Source organism: Amphibalanus amphitrite, unplaced genomic scaffold, assembly GCF_019059575.1.
Source record: "Amphibalanus amphitrite isolate SeventyFive unplaced genomic scaffold, NRLGWU_Aamphi_draft 000132F_arrow, whole genome shotgun sequence".
Classification (NCBI taxonomy): domain Eukaryota; kingdom Metazoa; phylum Arthropoda; class Thecostraca; order Balanomorpha; family Balanidae; genus Amphibalanus; species Amphibalanus amphitrite.
The window spans coordinates 997,880-1,014,039 of record NW_024881627.1 but is presented as its reverse complement, the minus strand read 5'-3'; the positions used below and the strand labels follow the sequence as shown (position 1 = coordinate 1,014,039).

Sequence of the window (16,160 nt, the reverse complement as noted above, 5' to 3'; positions counted from 1 at the left end):
GGCCGGGCGGCCGCCGTGCAGCTGACGTGTCCGTGCGGTTCGGCAGCTGACCAATCAGCTGCGTGAGAGGAGCGCGGTCCGTCTAATCGCCCCCGGCAGTTGCTTGTGCTGAGGGGTGCTCGACGCTCGTGTCGATTGCATTTGTTGGTTGTCGATTGTCGAATGACTTGTGGGTATACTTTCTGGTGACCAATAAATGTACGTCGTCTTAACAGAATGTAGTCTGATCAAATTCAATAAAGCAAAAAGACATCCAGCCAACAGAATAGGTATCGTAAGAATGTCCGATATGGTTGATAACATTCAGAGTTTTGGGGAGCAGCCATCGACCAGAATGAACGTCATTGGCCTTCTTAGTGCTTGTGCAAGGAGCATTTGTACTTTAAAATACTTTGTGAATGACCTCTCCTTGAAATTGTATGTAGGATATATTTTGCAAAAAGTCAAATACAGAAATGATAAATTTTCGATCACGGATCTTTGTCAAATCACATTCAAAATTCAAATGAATTTTGAATTTTGAATTTTGAATTTTGAATGTGATTTGACAAAGATCCGTGATCGAAAATTTATCATTTCTCTATTTGACTTTTTGTAAAATATATCCTACATACAATTTCAAGGAGAGGTCATTCACAAAGTATTTTAACGTCATTTGCTTTTGTATGTAACATTTGCATTGCTTTTGGAAAGTTTCAGTCAGATATCTTCAGAAGCATTTTACCGTAGTCAGTTTATCACAATTTTCGATATTGCAAAGGCAATTTCAGTACGTTCTTGACATCGAAAACCAAAATGAATAGCATCATCGTGTTCCATAGCTCAAATTGCATCCGATGCACATCTATTTTGTTGATAATGCTCAACTTCAAAATTTGACCTTTTTGACCCCGCCGTGACCTGACCTTCATTTGTCGAATGGAAATAGTTTCGAATCGGACGACCCAGATGACATCATTTGTAGATGCTTTTGCCGAAATGGACCATTAAAGATGTGTCGCATGACCTTAAAAATGTATACATTTCCTTCCATGACCCTTTCCATGACCTTTTGTGACCCATGACCTTTCCATGACCTTTTGTGACAAAGTTAGGTTTCGTTTATCAGCTATTCCTATCAGAAGCCGTTTGAACTTTTAGTATTGAACGAGTAGTTTCGAAGACAGCAGGGAAGCTATGCAGAATCCCCTCCCGAGTCACCCACGTTATGGGATATACCCGTCATCCGCGGATTACAAGCAAAAATATTTTTTTTACGGCAATGATGTATCAGCATGGATGCTCATACGTTCCCATATGTGACCTTACGGTTGACTTCACATACAATAAAAATTCCTTGGCAAAATGTCAACTGGTTAACGAGTTATCACATTTTGGCCACTTCCGAACTCAAATAGCGGCTGTGTGCGCCCCTCCCCGCGGTACCTGTCCCCGCCGTGCGGATGACGCGATGGATTTCCAGCCAGTCTCTGACGTCACCGGAGGCGGCGGCGGCGGCGGCGGCTCGGTGCGGCGGACCCGACCGGCCGGCAGTTACCGCCGCTGCGCCGACCCGACAGGAGCCTAGACGGAGAGTGGTACGACACAAACAGTCGGTGATTGTATTCACACAGGTGAGTGTGAAGGGACAGAGCTGGATTCTATCAGGCGAACACATACCTACCGGTAGGATAGCCTGGCTGTATGGTGCGGTATGGAAAGGACATGTCACCGCTGACCGCAGGTATCCGGATCTGTCTCCTTTCACCGGACTACAGGTGTTGTCACCGCCCGGTGCCGCCGTCCCAGTCTCTGTGAAGGACGCCGTGTGGTCGTCTACGTTCCGCCCTAGTTACTACTCCGAGAGCCGAGTGAAGGAGATGTGCCGCGGACGCGGTATGCCGCGGTTTTCTCTGACTGTGCTGGTGTATGGGGTGGCACGGTGACCCAGAGTCGGTGATCATCCCCGCGGGAGGGTCGTGCCCGGCTGTCCGCCACCCCTGCCCTACCTCAGTGGGTCGTGGGAGCAGGCCGGTGCAGTGGCTGTGTTGAAACAGCCGCCGTGTGGCCTGCGGGGAAATGACAGACGGACAGCAGATCTGCGGGTGCGCATTGACTAACGGAGAGGTCAGGCCCTCAAAGTGAACCAGTACAGTGGCCCTTTGTCACCTGGCTCGTTACATATGTATTTACCGGACCAGGTAATCTCCATACCCAGACTGGTCGGAGTTGTGCAGATGCTCGGGTCCACACCGGACGTCTGTGGCTCGTCGTATTGATCCGATCTAGGGGGCGAGCTAAGGTGACCCTGACCCTCCCTCCGTGCCCCGTTCCCTGTTCCTAACGCAGCGCAGTGCTGAGTGCAACATATGGGTCAGAGCTGGCAGCGACACAGTGGTGGCGCAATGTCGGATCTCCGGAAAGAGGGTGTTGGGCTGTTTTGGAACGGCGCTATCACGACGGATCATCGTACACTTCCGTTGCGATTCTGAGAAAGTGAAATGCGTTTTGCACGTTTTGCACGTACTTACATGTTTCCAGCGTATCACACCTGAGTCATCGCCCGTCTTTAACGAGTTTTATCATTGAAATCATTGAAATGGCGCATGCAGCTGTCTCACTTTGAATCAGTTACTGGACAAGTAGGTGCACCTAATTGCACTCTGTTGGATCCCAAAGGGCTAATAATTAATCGATATGCTTTTGCTAGAGTTTTTCGTTAACACACTGATGTATGAAAATGTGCATAATGTATCCGTTTGCTAAGTGGTGGCCTCATTCGTGCAGTCTCATCGCTTTCCCGACAGCTTATCTATGCGAAGCGGTTTGCAGTTACGGACCTGTTGTAATAATCCATAGTGCCCGGTGCTCCATTTATTAGCTTTGCACGGTCTGCAAACCATGCAACGAATTGAGGTCATGTTCATTAATTACATTGTCTCGGGCTAACGACCCTAATGTTACTCCAAAGCTTAGTTTTAAAATTAGGTCGGGATAAGAAGATTCTTAAGTGCCAAAATAGCAATTTAAGTAGCTTACATATAGCACGAGGGCTCGGACGCTCACGAAAACTGCCATTCGGTTTGGGACTCAGCTGTCGCGACTCCGTGAATGCTAAATAATGACCCGCATCCATGGCCTGCCACCCCTCCTACCGGCTACCGCCATCGCCACGCTTACCATCCCTGTCCCGCATCTGCAGCGAGCGGCAATCGCTATCACTCAGTCTAACCGCCACCATTGTGCGCGCGCCACCGACCCCTATTGTCGGTAATCGGCCCATCTCGGAGAAAGAAAGCAGCTCGGCGGTGCGACGCACACATCCGGGTACAGGATCGGTGCACGGAGTCGTCTCCAGCTGGCCGCTCTGCTCCGGTGGACATCTGTCTGTCACCCGGGCCCGGCTGTCACCCGGTGGCGGTGGTGGTGGCTATAAGACTGTGGTGAAGTGGGCGAGGTGAAAGCTGCGGCTGTGCGATACTGCATCCGGCCGGCGGTCGTGGACGTGTATGAAGGAGCGGCTGCTGCGGTGGTCGCCGGCGGTGGCGGCCGGTGTCGAGACCGAGCCTCCGTTGGCCGCACCGTACCGCCCGCCCGCGCCGTCCGTCCAGTGAAAGGAGCGGAAAGAGAAAGCACGTGCTCGACTGGGCCGGTCGTGGCGTAATCAGCTGACTAATCAGCTGACCGTCTGAGGTCCGGGACTCTGACCCTGAGCTGGCCTTGACACGGGTGTCCTCTGAGCAGGACCTGGCGCTGCTCCCGGATACTTACCCGGGATACTGCAGGACACACTCCCCGCAGGAACCACACGTACGGAGCTTACCTCACCGGGCGGCGGATATTGAAACACCGCCGAATGACCTCATGTGGAACAGAGACCGAGGAAGGTGGAGATGTGTCTCAACAGCGCCACGAAACGCCTCGTGCGCATGTTACGCCACGGTTTAGCGCGCTGCGCCTGGGTAGGCACCGTTTTGCAACCGGCATGTATCCGGGCCCACCGGGTTCGTGCGCTGGATGTGGGCTCGAATCCGTCTCAAAATGGATTGAGCCGATGCTTCCTTGGCTAGTTTCCTGCTGCCAGTGATACTACTCATGCATGAGGCCCGTTTTTACCTGACCGAATATGATGCGAGGGTATCCACTCATGATGAAAGATGCTATTGTTCATCTGTTTCGGCTAAATTGCTGATGATGTACGAGTCTATTTTTCCTACATGGACCGTTAATTATGAGTGGTTCTCCGTTCTTTGGTTAAACATCAGGAAGTTTTCTCGCCTCTCCCCTTTACCATCCTTCTGGTTTGATGCAACGCGTTTCGTCTGAACCTTTTACATGTCGTCCTGGCGTGGCGGTGCTAATGCAGTGTTTTGAACTGAATATTTCCATATTATACTCACCGTCCCATATTGTGTAAGAAAGGTGTCTGCGTGTCTGTGTGTGGCGCAAGCTTCATGTATCTACACAGCGTCTATTAGAATACGGGATAGTACGGCACTGTGCGAGATCAAGTACCGCACACAGATCTCTGACATGTTTACGCGGACTGGACCTCGGATACACGCTCGCAGAGGTCGTGGTGGACTGTGTCGATAGAGCTGCTTGCCGCCGAGCTCCAAGCAACGCACTCAATTCTTCCGCTCATACGCCCATACACACTCAAGCCCGAACGCACACAGTCGCATCTCCTGGGTAGTGGCAGACGGATAGATGGTCTCCCGACTGCGCACAAAGCCCGACGGACGGTGACCGCCACCCGACCTTGTCCCGGAGTGGTGGCCGGAGTGAAGCAGTTGCAACAGCTGCTGCCGCCTCCATTGTGTTGTCGGGACTCGAGGGGCTTTTGTGCCGCTGTGTTGCCGGCTGGATAGGCCAGCTAGGTGTATTCCAGCCGGTGGTATTCGCGCGCAGACAATTAGAAGAGTTGTTCAGAAGGGTACGTCGTCTTTCTTCTTCTCATCAAAACTGCCCGGCTGCAATGAGCAAGGTCTTTATATATGTAGGTGCATCTTTTTGTAAATTTTAGAGAGAACGACTTTTGCAGTGTCATAGTTAGCATTTAAGTCCGGCCGGCAGAAACATTGCATCTTACATATGCTAAGGGACAGCCTGAATTCTTGAAAACATGAACATTATTAGCATTGTATTAGAATTGTGCTCCTCTCTGCCGCCCGCCCAGCTCTCGACTGCGCCCGGCAGCTCGGCGTCTCGTCTTTGTCCTACGGCCGGTGCAGGAGCGTGTCGGTCAGACCGGCCCCCTAACCCTGACCCGGATACGCACCATGCCGGACTGAACTGCCGACACTTGACATTAACCGGTATACCTCCCGTCGGCGGACAACGTCAGAGAGCCAACAAACTTGTCAACGTTTATCATATGATGATGTCACATTCTCGGAAAAGCCGTCTATCATATCAATATATTTTTGTTGTCAACGACCAAAAAAACTATCACTCCTTTTGTTAAATGACAAATTATTGAAAATTGAAATGTACCTTTCAAACCAGCAGATCATATTGGAAAGACCCTGGTCTTTGTCGAAATTCTGGGTAGCTGTCAGAATGTGTACCTGAACAGTAGTAAAACTGCGCGTGGTTGCACAACATGTCACGCTTTGCTTCTTTCAGTGACTTCAACTGGCCGCAAACTCATTGAGTTTTTTAATTCATTTTTATTTTATTTACATATCATGTTTGCGATAAAAATGGCAACTATATTTCGCAACCTGTTCATGAAGGTAGTATTGCTGCACTTATTTTAGTCCCGGCTTCCTGTATTTTGTTGCCCTTATTGTTTAGTCATTAGCCCAATTTTAAGCTCAATGATCATAATTGCAGGCGATATTCCCCGATTGTTCAACTCAAGCTCCTGCTTAATCTTTTATAACGGTAAACGACAAAATAAATTAGCTATTAAATCTTCTTTGATGTTGATATTTGTTACAGCCTGGGACATTATTTCGGCAAATGATCGAATATCCCTGCCTTGCGCTGCCGGTCGACTGTCGTTCCAAGTTCCATTTCCGAGAATAATATTACGGCATAAACGTTGCACAACGCAGTTCTTCCTACGATGACGGTACCGTGGTAATAGTGATAATGCGACTCGAATGACAGCCGAGTCGCAGCCATGTCGATCCACCATGCGGGTACCACCGCATACATTACAACATGCTGTTAGGCATGGCGGTGATACTTGCCAGTGTTCAATCGATAAATAGCCACCTCGACAGATGCCTTCCTACCTACTGGTTAGCAGTCACACGTTAGTGCGAGTCTTCCTGCGTCGGCTACCCTGTTGATCACTTCTTAGTGTCATTACCCAGCGCTCCTTCCTTTAGTTAATGGATGTTTTATGAGTCTGTTATGGTCCGCTGGGTCTATTCAATAGCCGCTATAGCAGCTCTCAGTGAGCAGTTTGGCGGCACGCACGCACAGCAGTGTCGTTTACCGACCGGTCACGGTCCGTATAACATCGCAGGGACGACGGGAGGCCACGCGGAAACCCCCGGGACCGAGCCTGCCCGGGTGCGTGCGTGCAGTTCTGGCTAGGCTCCATTACCGTCCCTCTGAATCCCCCCCCCCCCGCGGAGTGGCTGTGCCTCACTGCCAGTAAAGGACATCGGTCCATCTCTTCCGTGGGCCGTGGGTTGATGATGACCTTAGGGGGCGTCGGAATCAGTCGGCCTGTTACATCATCTGTCTGTCAGCAAACTCATCTGTCTGTCTGTCTACAGACAGATGGTGTCTGTCATCTACCGGACGGGTAGTGGGTGGTTGGCCACCAACCATAGTCAGCAGAGATGGTTTTGACTGCGCTCCTCTGATATTGGTCAGCCTCATACCTAGGCTCAAGGCTACACCTCACTCCAACCGTGGGACTTTGTTCTCCGCAGGTCTGAGGCCCCGGCTTACCGTTTCTCTGAGCGCCTGGCCGCTTGCTCACCGCAGCGCAGTAGCTCGGTCAGCCTTTTTCGAACGTGACTGTAAGCCGCTGGGCTGCACCGTATACCGGTACGAGACGGTCCGAGCGGGCTGGGGTGGGTCGATTTTACCAGAGTGTGACGACTGCACGGATTGCGGCCAACCGACTGGAGTCTAAACTGCACACTGCACAGTGTGGCGCGTGACGCATGATTCAGGGCGTGACGTTCTGCCATCACACGTCTATGTACGCCGTCAGCGGGGTCTGGGGAGCTGGAAAAGCACCTGGATGTCACCTCTGTGCATATCTAAAATCAATGCAATGCAAATGATACGGTGTCGGCCTCTCCTGATGACGTGATCCTGGCCTCACCGTGCCTGAGTGTGCCTACCTCGGGGTCGATTGTGTGTCAAAATCCGCTCTCTGTCCCGCTGATCAGCCCGCATCACCCGTCACGTGTGGGTGAGTCAATGTGCCAGGTGGTGCAGAGACCGTATACCAATGGGAATGACGCAGTCACCATGTGTGCATGTCTTTGTAGCAGATGCTGCGCGATGGGAATAACTCCAGGGTCATCGTCTCTGCATGTGTCTGTGTATACGTTACAGAGACCACGCCTCAGAGGATGAAATCGATCACCGCGTGTTCTTTGTGTAACAGGCACTGTATTCACCATTGAGGATGTCGTCTTTACCCATGTCTCTATCTGTTCCAGAGTCCGCGCCGCCCAAGATGAATCTGCTGGTGGTTGTGACCGCCCTGTTGGCGATGGTGGTCGGAAGCCACGCCCAGTGCCTCACCAGCGACGACACGCAGACAAACGTCACCAACGCGCAGGCCATCTACATCAGCGGCTCGCACGACTTTGCCATGCGGCTGTTCCAGAGACTGCACTCCTCAGCGCTGGCAGAGGTAGGGGAACCGAGATAGGCTGAACCGGCTGAGGATTTAATGTGGAGAAAATGAGAGAATTTGATATTTCTAGCTTGGTTTAGGGAATAGGTACCTACTGATAGTCGATGCTGACCTATTTCAATGCTAATTCAGGATGCCAGGTTGATCAGGACTGATAAAATACTTAGTGCTCGTTCCCGTTTATCACGATGCCCTTTTGAAATACGTTTTTATGTTGAATTGTTCTGCTTAAAACGGAAACAAAGTTTGGTCTTTCGATAGGTGCAGCCTTCGAAACGATGAGCTGACTGCGACGAATGTGTGTTATTACCACGTAGTTACTTCCTACTCCCCGAATCAGCAAAGCTGTACAATGTTTATGATCCGCCTTATTTTCATGTCAGCTTTATTCCATCATCATACGTCCTTGAAACTCGTATACCCTGTCCAATCATTAGATCCGTTCCAGCGAAACGCGTCGTTTTTCGCGAACTCCCCCCCCCCCCACACACACACTTCCGGTGTTATCATTTCCGCATTTTCGGCACCCACGTCATCCACTCATCTTCGTGGCCTGTTCTGTGTCGCATTAGGGAAGGTTGACCTCGGTACTCGTAGTAATTACCGTGCGTGAGTCGTTCCAGGACGGACAGGAAGAGAGATAAGGGTGTTAGAGAGGGAGAGAGGGAGGATGTGTGGACAGCAAGGGGTCCATAGGTCACCTGACGTCACAGCCGGAACTTACGCTGACCCAGCTGCCCGTTCTCGGTACTATTGGTGGTAGTTGTGTCTGTTCACCCGAGGTCACTGTCAAACACCGGAACGGAACGCTTAGTCTGACGTTTTGAGAATAAACAGGCGCGTGGTGTCAAGCCAGGGTAAAACTCATTCAGATCACTAAGCCAATTAAAGCGCCTATGTGGCTGTCCTATATTTAAGTGTCTGCATGTTCGTTACCTGGTTTTGGTTTTTGACCGTATCAGAGGTCAACATGTATTACACTTTCGTGTATCCTGTGCTGGCGCCTATGCCTTTCAAACACCCATGCCTTGCATTTATCAGCATTAATTACTGCGAAAGCCCGCATATCAGCCACTTTGTCACCTTCCGTTTGCCCTTGAAGTTAGACTGGTCGGGTCGATACAACTCCCAGCAAGGCCAGACGTCTGACTCCATAGATCTCTCAGCAGTCGGCTGACGGCTGTCCCGAACAGTCGAGACGGGGCTCATGTCGAGCATTATCGATATACGTTTTCATGTAAGTCGTTACTGCCTAGCTTGTATACAACTGCCAACGTCAAAACGTTTTCCCTTCACTCACTCTCGGCGTTCTGTCTGGTATCCGGCAGGACCGTAACGTGTTCTACTCGCCACACTCGCTGTGGTGCGCCCTGTCGCTGGCCTATTTCGGCGCCGAGGGCGACACCCTGCTGGCCATGGAGGAGGCCATGGGGCTGACCAACCTCACCAAGGTGGACGTGATGCGCGCCTTCCGCTTCATCCACTTCTGGCAGGACATCCGCAAAATGGACGACAAGAAGACCGACAAGAACACGCTGCGTGTCGCCAACAGGTAGGGCAACGGGCAATCTAGAATGTTTCCCACGTATGTTGTATTGCGGTGCAGCATCCCTGCAGGCGCCTGCGAACGCGGTGTGTAAGTACATAGTGTAATGCGGTACAGCATACATTCAGGCGTTTACCAGTAGCGCCATCTATGAACACAAACGTCGTGCCCGCTTCGGCCAGCGCGGTCTCGATGAAAGCGCCGGCGGCCAGTGGGGTGGTAAATGGCGAAATTTAAATAAAAGAGTTTATGTTCATTTTGTTCGCTTGTTATGAATCTCATTTATTGACAAAATGTCATCATTTTAACAAAGCTTTATTCGATTACCAGTTGCGCCTATTTATATGCACGATGTACCGATCCCATTTAAGAAGTGTTTCCATTGTGGCTATCGTGGCTCTTCGTTTCTACGGTACGAAACGGTTCGCAGTATCGGAAACACATGCTTATGCCGGTAAACTGAAAAGTTAGTCACCGCCTCAGTCTGGTAGAAATAGGTTGCTGCGGTTTAATGACCGCTTTGGGTGAGGTTTGGAAACAGCTCTTCAGGAAAACAAGCTAAGTTGGTTACGAAACAGTAGCAAAGATATTATCTCATTTTCCTCGGTGTTGCGAAGGAGGATTTAGCTCATTCATGTCATGCCCACATCCGCGGTGTGCAAACTTACAGACTTAAACTTTATAAACTTTTAAACAGTAGACTAGTAGGCATCCACCCTGACACTCCGTAGATACTAGATAGTTGTTGGCAATACTTCATCGCGCTTAGCACTAACCTCGGTTCCTGCTAATATTTTTTTCTCGCTGTTTTCAGGCTGTACTTTGACAAGACTGAGGAGGTGAAGGAATGTATGACGGAGCTCTTCCACGACGAACTGGAGATGCTCGACTTCAGAAAGCACAGGTGAGACGCCTTCGCATACTAATTATGCTCGGCTACTCTAGGGATTTGCTTTTCGACGTTTACTCCGCCAACAATATTCGACGTCCATTCTGCGATTACCTACAAATCACAAGGATTTTAACGGGGTAGCGCAATTGCCCTTGGTAACTATTCGTGCCGAAACGGCTTTCGAATTAAAATGCTTTCGATTCGGATAAACTCTGCAGTGAGGCACCCACCTCAGTTCAAATTCCCACGTCAGGTGCGACTATCAACGACAATCGACTATCAGCGACTAATAACCACCGTTGTCGTTCCCTTTCAGCGAGGAGGCTCGCCAGTCTATCAACCAGTGGGTGGAGACCCAGACGGCCAACCGGATCAGGAACCTGATCCCGGCCGGCGCCGTGGACGCCAGCACGCGCATGGTCCTGGTGAGTAGACACTAGACAGTCTTCCCGGGGGCGAGGTCATTTTAGGGAGTGTGACGATTGCACGGCCAGTGATGCAAGGTTTCGCAGTAGGTATTCTATATGCTAAGAGCGTGTGGTTATCTGTTCCAAGCTTGGAGTTGGACGTATCCGTGCACGTTATACAGTCTTACTTCCTTTCTACAGGAGGAGGCCCATAAACGCTGAGCGAATGCTATTCGGTTTTACCGTGCTGTGCTATTTGTCGGGGCCGACGATTGCCAGTTAGTCCAGGCAGCGTCATCACCCGGCCATGTGCTATTTTCAGGCGAACGCTGCCTACTTCAAGGGCACGTGGTACTCGCAGTTCAAGCCGGAGAAGACCAAGCTGGGCCTGTTCTACTCGTCCAAGGAGCAATTCACCTTTGTCAACTACATGACGCAGAGCGGCGCCTTCAACTTCGGTAAATGACGATACCTATTTGGACGTGACGGACATTGAACGGCCGGCGGAAAAATTGTATCTGACGGAAATCTGAATTGGAAAATGAGCCTTTTTTCTTCCGATACCGATTTCATAGAGAACCATAACTTATCTTGGAAGAGTTCAATTAGATCTGGAGGTAGCAAATTTCATTTGATTGATTGAATTTCGTTCATTGACCCGTCAATTTAGATAACGACTAGCATCAAATTCGTCTCCTGCGATAACACTAGAGCGTGACATAAAATCGCCTATACGATGCCGTCATCGCTTAGCACGCCGTCGCTGCACCGGCCCGTGTATAGCACTCCGTTCATCTCGCAATCTGCCCACCAGGTGTCTCTGAGGAGCTGCAGGCGCACGTCCTGGAGCTGCCCTACCTGGGCGAACAGATCAGCATGTTCCTGCTGCTGCCGCCGTTCCGCGACGGCGCGCTCAACCACACCGTCTCCAGGCTGACGCCGCAGGTGTTCCGCAACGCCATCGAAATGCTGTGGCAGGTGGACATCAAGAACGTCACCGTGCCCAAGTTCCGCATCGAGGAGAACTACGATATGAGCGACGTGAGTGGAACAGGAGGAGGGAGTAGGGTAGAGTGGAGGGAGCAGGGTGATTCGTATAAAAAGGGCGGACTTAGTGTGGAATGACGGTACATGAACTATTTCCTTAGCCTGGCCTTTTATTGCCCCTGAACATGCTGCTCTATTATTTACTCGGCTGCTGACTCTGTTCCTTCCTGAAATGTTCGCTGTCCCGATCGCCGCCGTGACCCTACCCTTGTCTATCAACAGGAGCTGTCTGAGCTCGGCTTCGAGAGCCTGTTCAACGCGTCGGCGGCTAACCTGAACGGCTTCTCCAAGTCGGGTAACCTGGTGCTGGGCAGCGCGCTGCACAAGACCTTCCTCGAGGTGAACGAGGAGGGAGCCGAGGCGGCCGCTGCCACGGCGCTCATCACCATGCGCACCAGCCGGCCCGTCAGCCCGCGGGCCTTCATCTGCGACCACCCCTTCATGTACGTCATCTACGACAAGATGATGCACACCATGCTGTTCATGGGCACCTTCGAGTACCCCAAGGCGGCGGCGCTGTCACTCGACAAGAAGGTCTGAGCGCTGTGCGGGGTTTGAGAGGGAGGGGACAGACGGGTCGGGGGGGGGGGGCGGTGGGGATAGGAGGGCCGTCACGTGAGGGTAGGCGGGGCCGGGGAGGGTTATCTCCGTGTCACGGTCACACTACTTAGAGACGCGGCGTCAGCTGGTGTCCGGGGTCACCAGAGCGGTGCCGGTACAGCCTCAGCTGAACAACCCCGCCCGGAAGGTGGCGCCCCGACCGAGCCGCGCCCGGCTAAGGTCGGCTGTTTTTGTCGACCGACCCCGGTCCCCGAACAGACTGAGATGTCCGGGGCCGGGACCAGAGTCGCCGCGGCCGAGCCCCGTTTTTATTTGTGTGTCAAGGTTCACCGAGTGTGGACTGATCTGGCGGCGAGTGTGAGTGTTTGTGTGTCTGGATGTACATACGTCTGTGCTTATGTGGAGCGTTCCGCCCTCGACATTACATTTCCAATGCGAGATCTGATATACATTCACGTTATGTAAAGTGCTCGATACACAAAACAGGGTGTTCAGTCTAAATGTTTTTATTATGCTTTCACATATACGATCTGACAAGCAGTTTCGCTGGGTATGAATATTTCAGTGACTATTCGAAAATATATCTGACAATAAAGTCATCCACTATCCAGAGGAGACAACTTGTGAGGTACGAATCTATCGACATTTGACACACCTTTGAACAGCCCACAACACTCAGGCACCGAATGCGGACTTGCCGACATACAACGTGCCTTATCGGGAAAAGCTGGCTAACATTTGGCGTATGTACGAGTGTCAGCTACTGGAAACACTATTGATAGGTGCTCAACGCCATTTGCGGTTGAGTCCAGCTCGGTTATTTTCAAAAAGTACTGTAATACTTTGTTAGTGACGACTGATCGAGCTTACTTGTATTGTCACAAGAGCTACGGTAACACATAAATGGCACGGTTAAATGGCTATTAATGCAGAGTCAATCAATGACTGTTATTCAAAGTTAGGATCGCCACCTTGTTCCTGATATACAACCGCCCGAAATAGCGATGACACGGAGACAGATACGCAGAAGCCAGTTATTTGTCAGCCATATGAAGTAGGTATATCCCCTGTGTGCAGATACTGTCAGCCATTACCGTCACCACAACAATCACCACCACCATAGTCGAGCAGGCACCAGCACCATCCCTAACACCACAAAGGGCCCCGTAGTGACTCGGAAAGCGCCAGGAATATCCACATCATGTAAGACATAGTTACATCCTTGCGTACAGGACAGATACAGTAGCCTCACGCACTTCCTTCAGATCGCCTTACCTGTGCGGCAGTCGTTCTTCAAACAAGGACAGACTCAGGGGGCGAGGCGCTCGTATACCCAGCCGTCTTCTCCTTTGTGCACGTAGGACCCGTCCTCGCTGCTGCTCCCATTCTCCTCGCTCTCTCCGTTCTCTGCGCTCTCCCCGTTCTCGTCGACGCGTCGGAAGCGGATGCGGTCGTGGACGCGGTTCGACTGTCCCTGCCAGAACTCGACGGTGTGCGGCCGCACGATGTAGCCGCCCCAGTTGGGTCGCGGCACGGGGCTGCCGTCGGCGTGCCGCCGCGCCAGCTCCTCCTCGCGCTGCTCCAGCATCTGTCGGCCGGGGATGACCACGCTCTGGCGGCAGAGGGCGGCGCCGATCTGACTCGAGATGGGCCGCGAGTGGAAGTACTGCTCGGAGACGTCCTCGGGGAGCCGGCTGACGGAGCCCTCCACGCGCACACTGCGGTTCAGCGCCTCCCAGTAGAAGGTCAGCGCCGCGCGCGGGTTGGAGTCCAGCTCGGCCGCCTTACGGCTCTCGTAGTTGGTAAAGAAGCGGAACCCGTCGTGGCCGAAGCCCTTGAGCAGGACGAAGCGCGCCGAGGGCCGGCCGTCGGCGGTCGCAGTGGACAGACACATGGCGTTGGGCTCGAGGATGGCCGGCGTGGCGCAGGCCTGGTTGAACCAGTCGCGGAACTGGCCGAACGGCTCGCGTGCCACCAGCTGGTCCTCCGTGAACGCCTGGCGCTTGTCCTTGTACGGGTGTCGCATCTGCTCAACATTCACCTCCGGGGGACCCGAGTGGTCCATGGCGGGCTGCGGCAGGGGCGTGGGGGTAATGGGGTGTCACTGTTCACCCCCGGCGGACCCGAGTGGTCCATGGCGGGCTGCGGCAGGGGTGTGGGGCAATGGGATGTCACTGCTCACTCCAGTGGTCCATGGTAGGCCGTGGGAGGGATAGTATTGGGACACGGCCACTCTTCACCTCTGAGGGACCCGTGACCTTTCCAATCAAGTTGTATCGTATAGATGTCTACAGTAGGCAGCACTTACTGAGATCGTTACAAGGGAGAACAAATCAGCATCTGTTTCAGCTCCACGGGTGCTCGCGGGTAATGGATATGACAGACGGCGGTGTTCTAACGGCTGGATTAATGCGCACATTGTTATATAACACCGCCCAAGTGCTAGGTACTGTGTATAGTGTAGATATGGTGCGACCCAAACAGGTTTGATTATGCTTTACGACGTCGCGAAACCTGCATGGTTACCTCGTGGACGTATGCTATCGTGCAGCTACGTGCACGATAACTCTTCATATTTGTAGCATTATTAAGATAGATTTGTTCATATGATGTGACATTTCAGAACAAAAAAGCATCGAAAATCGGTATGTGATATTCGACAATGCTCAATATCCCCTCTGCAATGAATCCGTCTATCCCGCTCTTTTTCAAGCACTTTTGGGAATCACAACTTTAAACGCTTACGCCTATTATGTACCGAGCTTTGCTTCAAAATATATTCGAGTGAATAAACGTCCGCCTATGAATTAAGCCTGGATTAGACCAAACACTGGCTGATTAGTGTCTGCAACATTGACCACTTGAAAGCAAGCAACGTACGTTAATCCGTCATCGCTGGCGGACCAATCAGCGATCGGGAGACGGACGGGAGAACACACAGCCTTCAGACGGTCGGGGACCGGCGGGCGGTACGTGGGGGAGACCGCAGACGGCCCCACCGGGCGACCCGCGAGGTGGGCCGGGTCACTCACCGGGTGCAGTGGTCGGCTCAGAGTCGGATGGTGTTGTGAACACGCGTCGGCGGCCACTGAGGCGCCTCCTGCGAGCGGCACAGTCTCCGCCGCCAGGCATTACATAACCGGACCCGCGCGGCGTATGGATTTAGAGCTGCAGGTTACACCAGCTCTGTACAGTACACCGCGGTGTGTTTATGTTCCCTTCTCCTCTTCGCAAGCAGGATCTGCGCTCGGCTCGATTAACGAATAACATGCTGGAGAGGACGATAAACTTGAAGAGAATAACATATCACAATCATACCAGGGATAACCGTATGGCAAGCTAGAGTTTATAAACAAAGGAACAAACTTGAATACCTACTCCAGAAGCGACGTTGCGCCGTAACCCTGCAGAAGGGACACTAGCACCGCTAGCATGGGTGTGCTGTGCTTTCTTGTAAGAAGCCAACACATCCATTGAGGACATTGCAGGTGCACGGTTACTTCCTGGCACCGGGTGGCGGTTACGTAACCATGCATCAGATTGCCGCCGGTCGGGTGTGCAACGGAGAATCAATTATCCGCTACCGAGCGACGCCATGCGGAAGAATAGAACGTATGCGCATTGCACACTACACGGTCGGTAGTCCAACACACAGTAACACACGACACCATCTGCACGATATGAACAAATCGCAACTCAACGCCCTCAGTGTGAGGGGATCTTTAGCAGGGAAATGAAACTTTCAGAAGCAGTAACTAGTAAGCTTCCGTCAAAGCATGTCTTATCGCGGATTAGGTACCTCTCAGATTAACCTGAGGTCAGGTCGGTCACGTGACCTCACTATTTTGAATACATGGGAGCAATATTGAAACCCGGTATTTTGGCGCC

At 51.9% G+C, this 16,160-nt stretch overlaps 2 protein-coding genes across 2 annotated transcripts; one reads left to right on the top strand and one right to left on the bottom strand.

Annotated features, from left to right (window-relative positions):
* Positions 1–1,460: 1,460 nt before the first annotated feature.
* On the top strand, positions 1,461–12,882 carry LOC122382018 (serpin B4-like). The gene is made up of 8 exons (XM_043366870.1): positions 1,461–1,613; positions 7,620–7,816; positions 9,148–9,371; positions 10,180–10,269; positions 10,574–10,682; positions 10,987–11,122; positions 11,479–11,705; positions 11,934–12,882. The coding sequence occupies exons 2-8, from the start codon at positions 7,637–7,639 to the stop codon at positions 12,249–12,251; spliced, it is 1,284 nt and encodes a 427-aa protein (XP_043222805.1). The 5' UTR covers positions 1,461–1,613; positions 7,620–7,636; the 3' UTR covers positions 12,252–12,882.
* On the bottom strand, positions 12,763–14,337 carry LOC122382019 (pyridoxine-5'-phosphate oxidase-like). Its single transcript, XM_043366871.1, has one exon. The coding sequence runs from the start codon at positions 14,335–14,337 to the stop codon at positions 13,582–13,584; it is 756 nt and encodes a 251-aa protein (XP_043222806.1). The 3' UTR covers positions 12,763–13,581.
* Between the last annotated feature and the right edge of the window lie 1,823 nt (positions 14,338–16,160).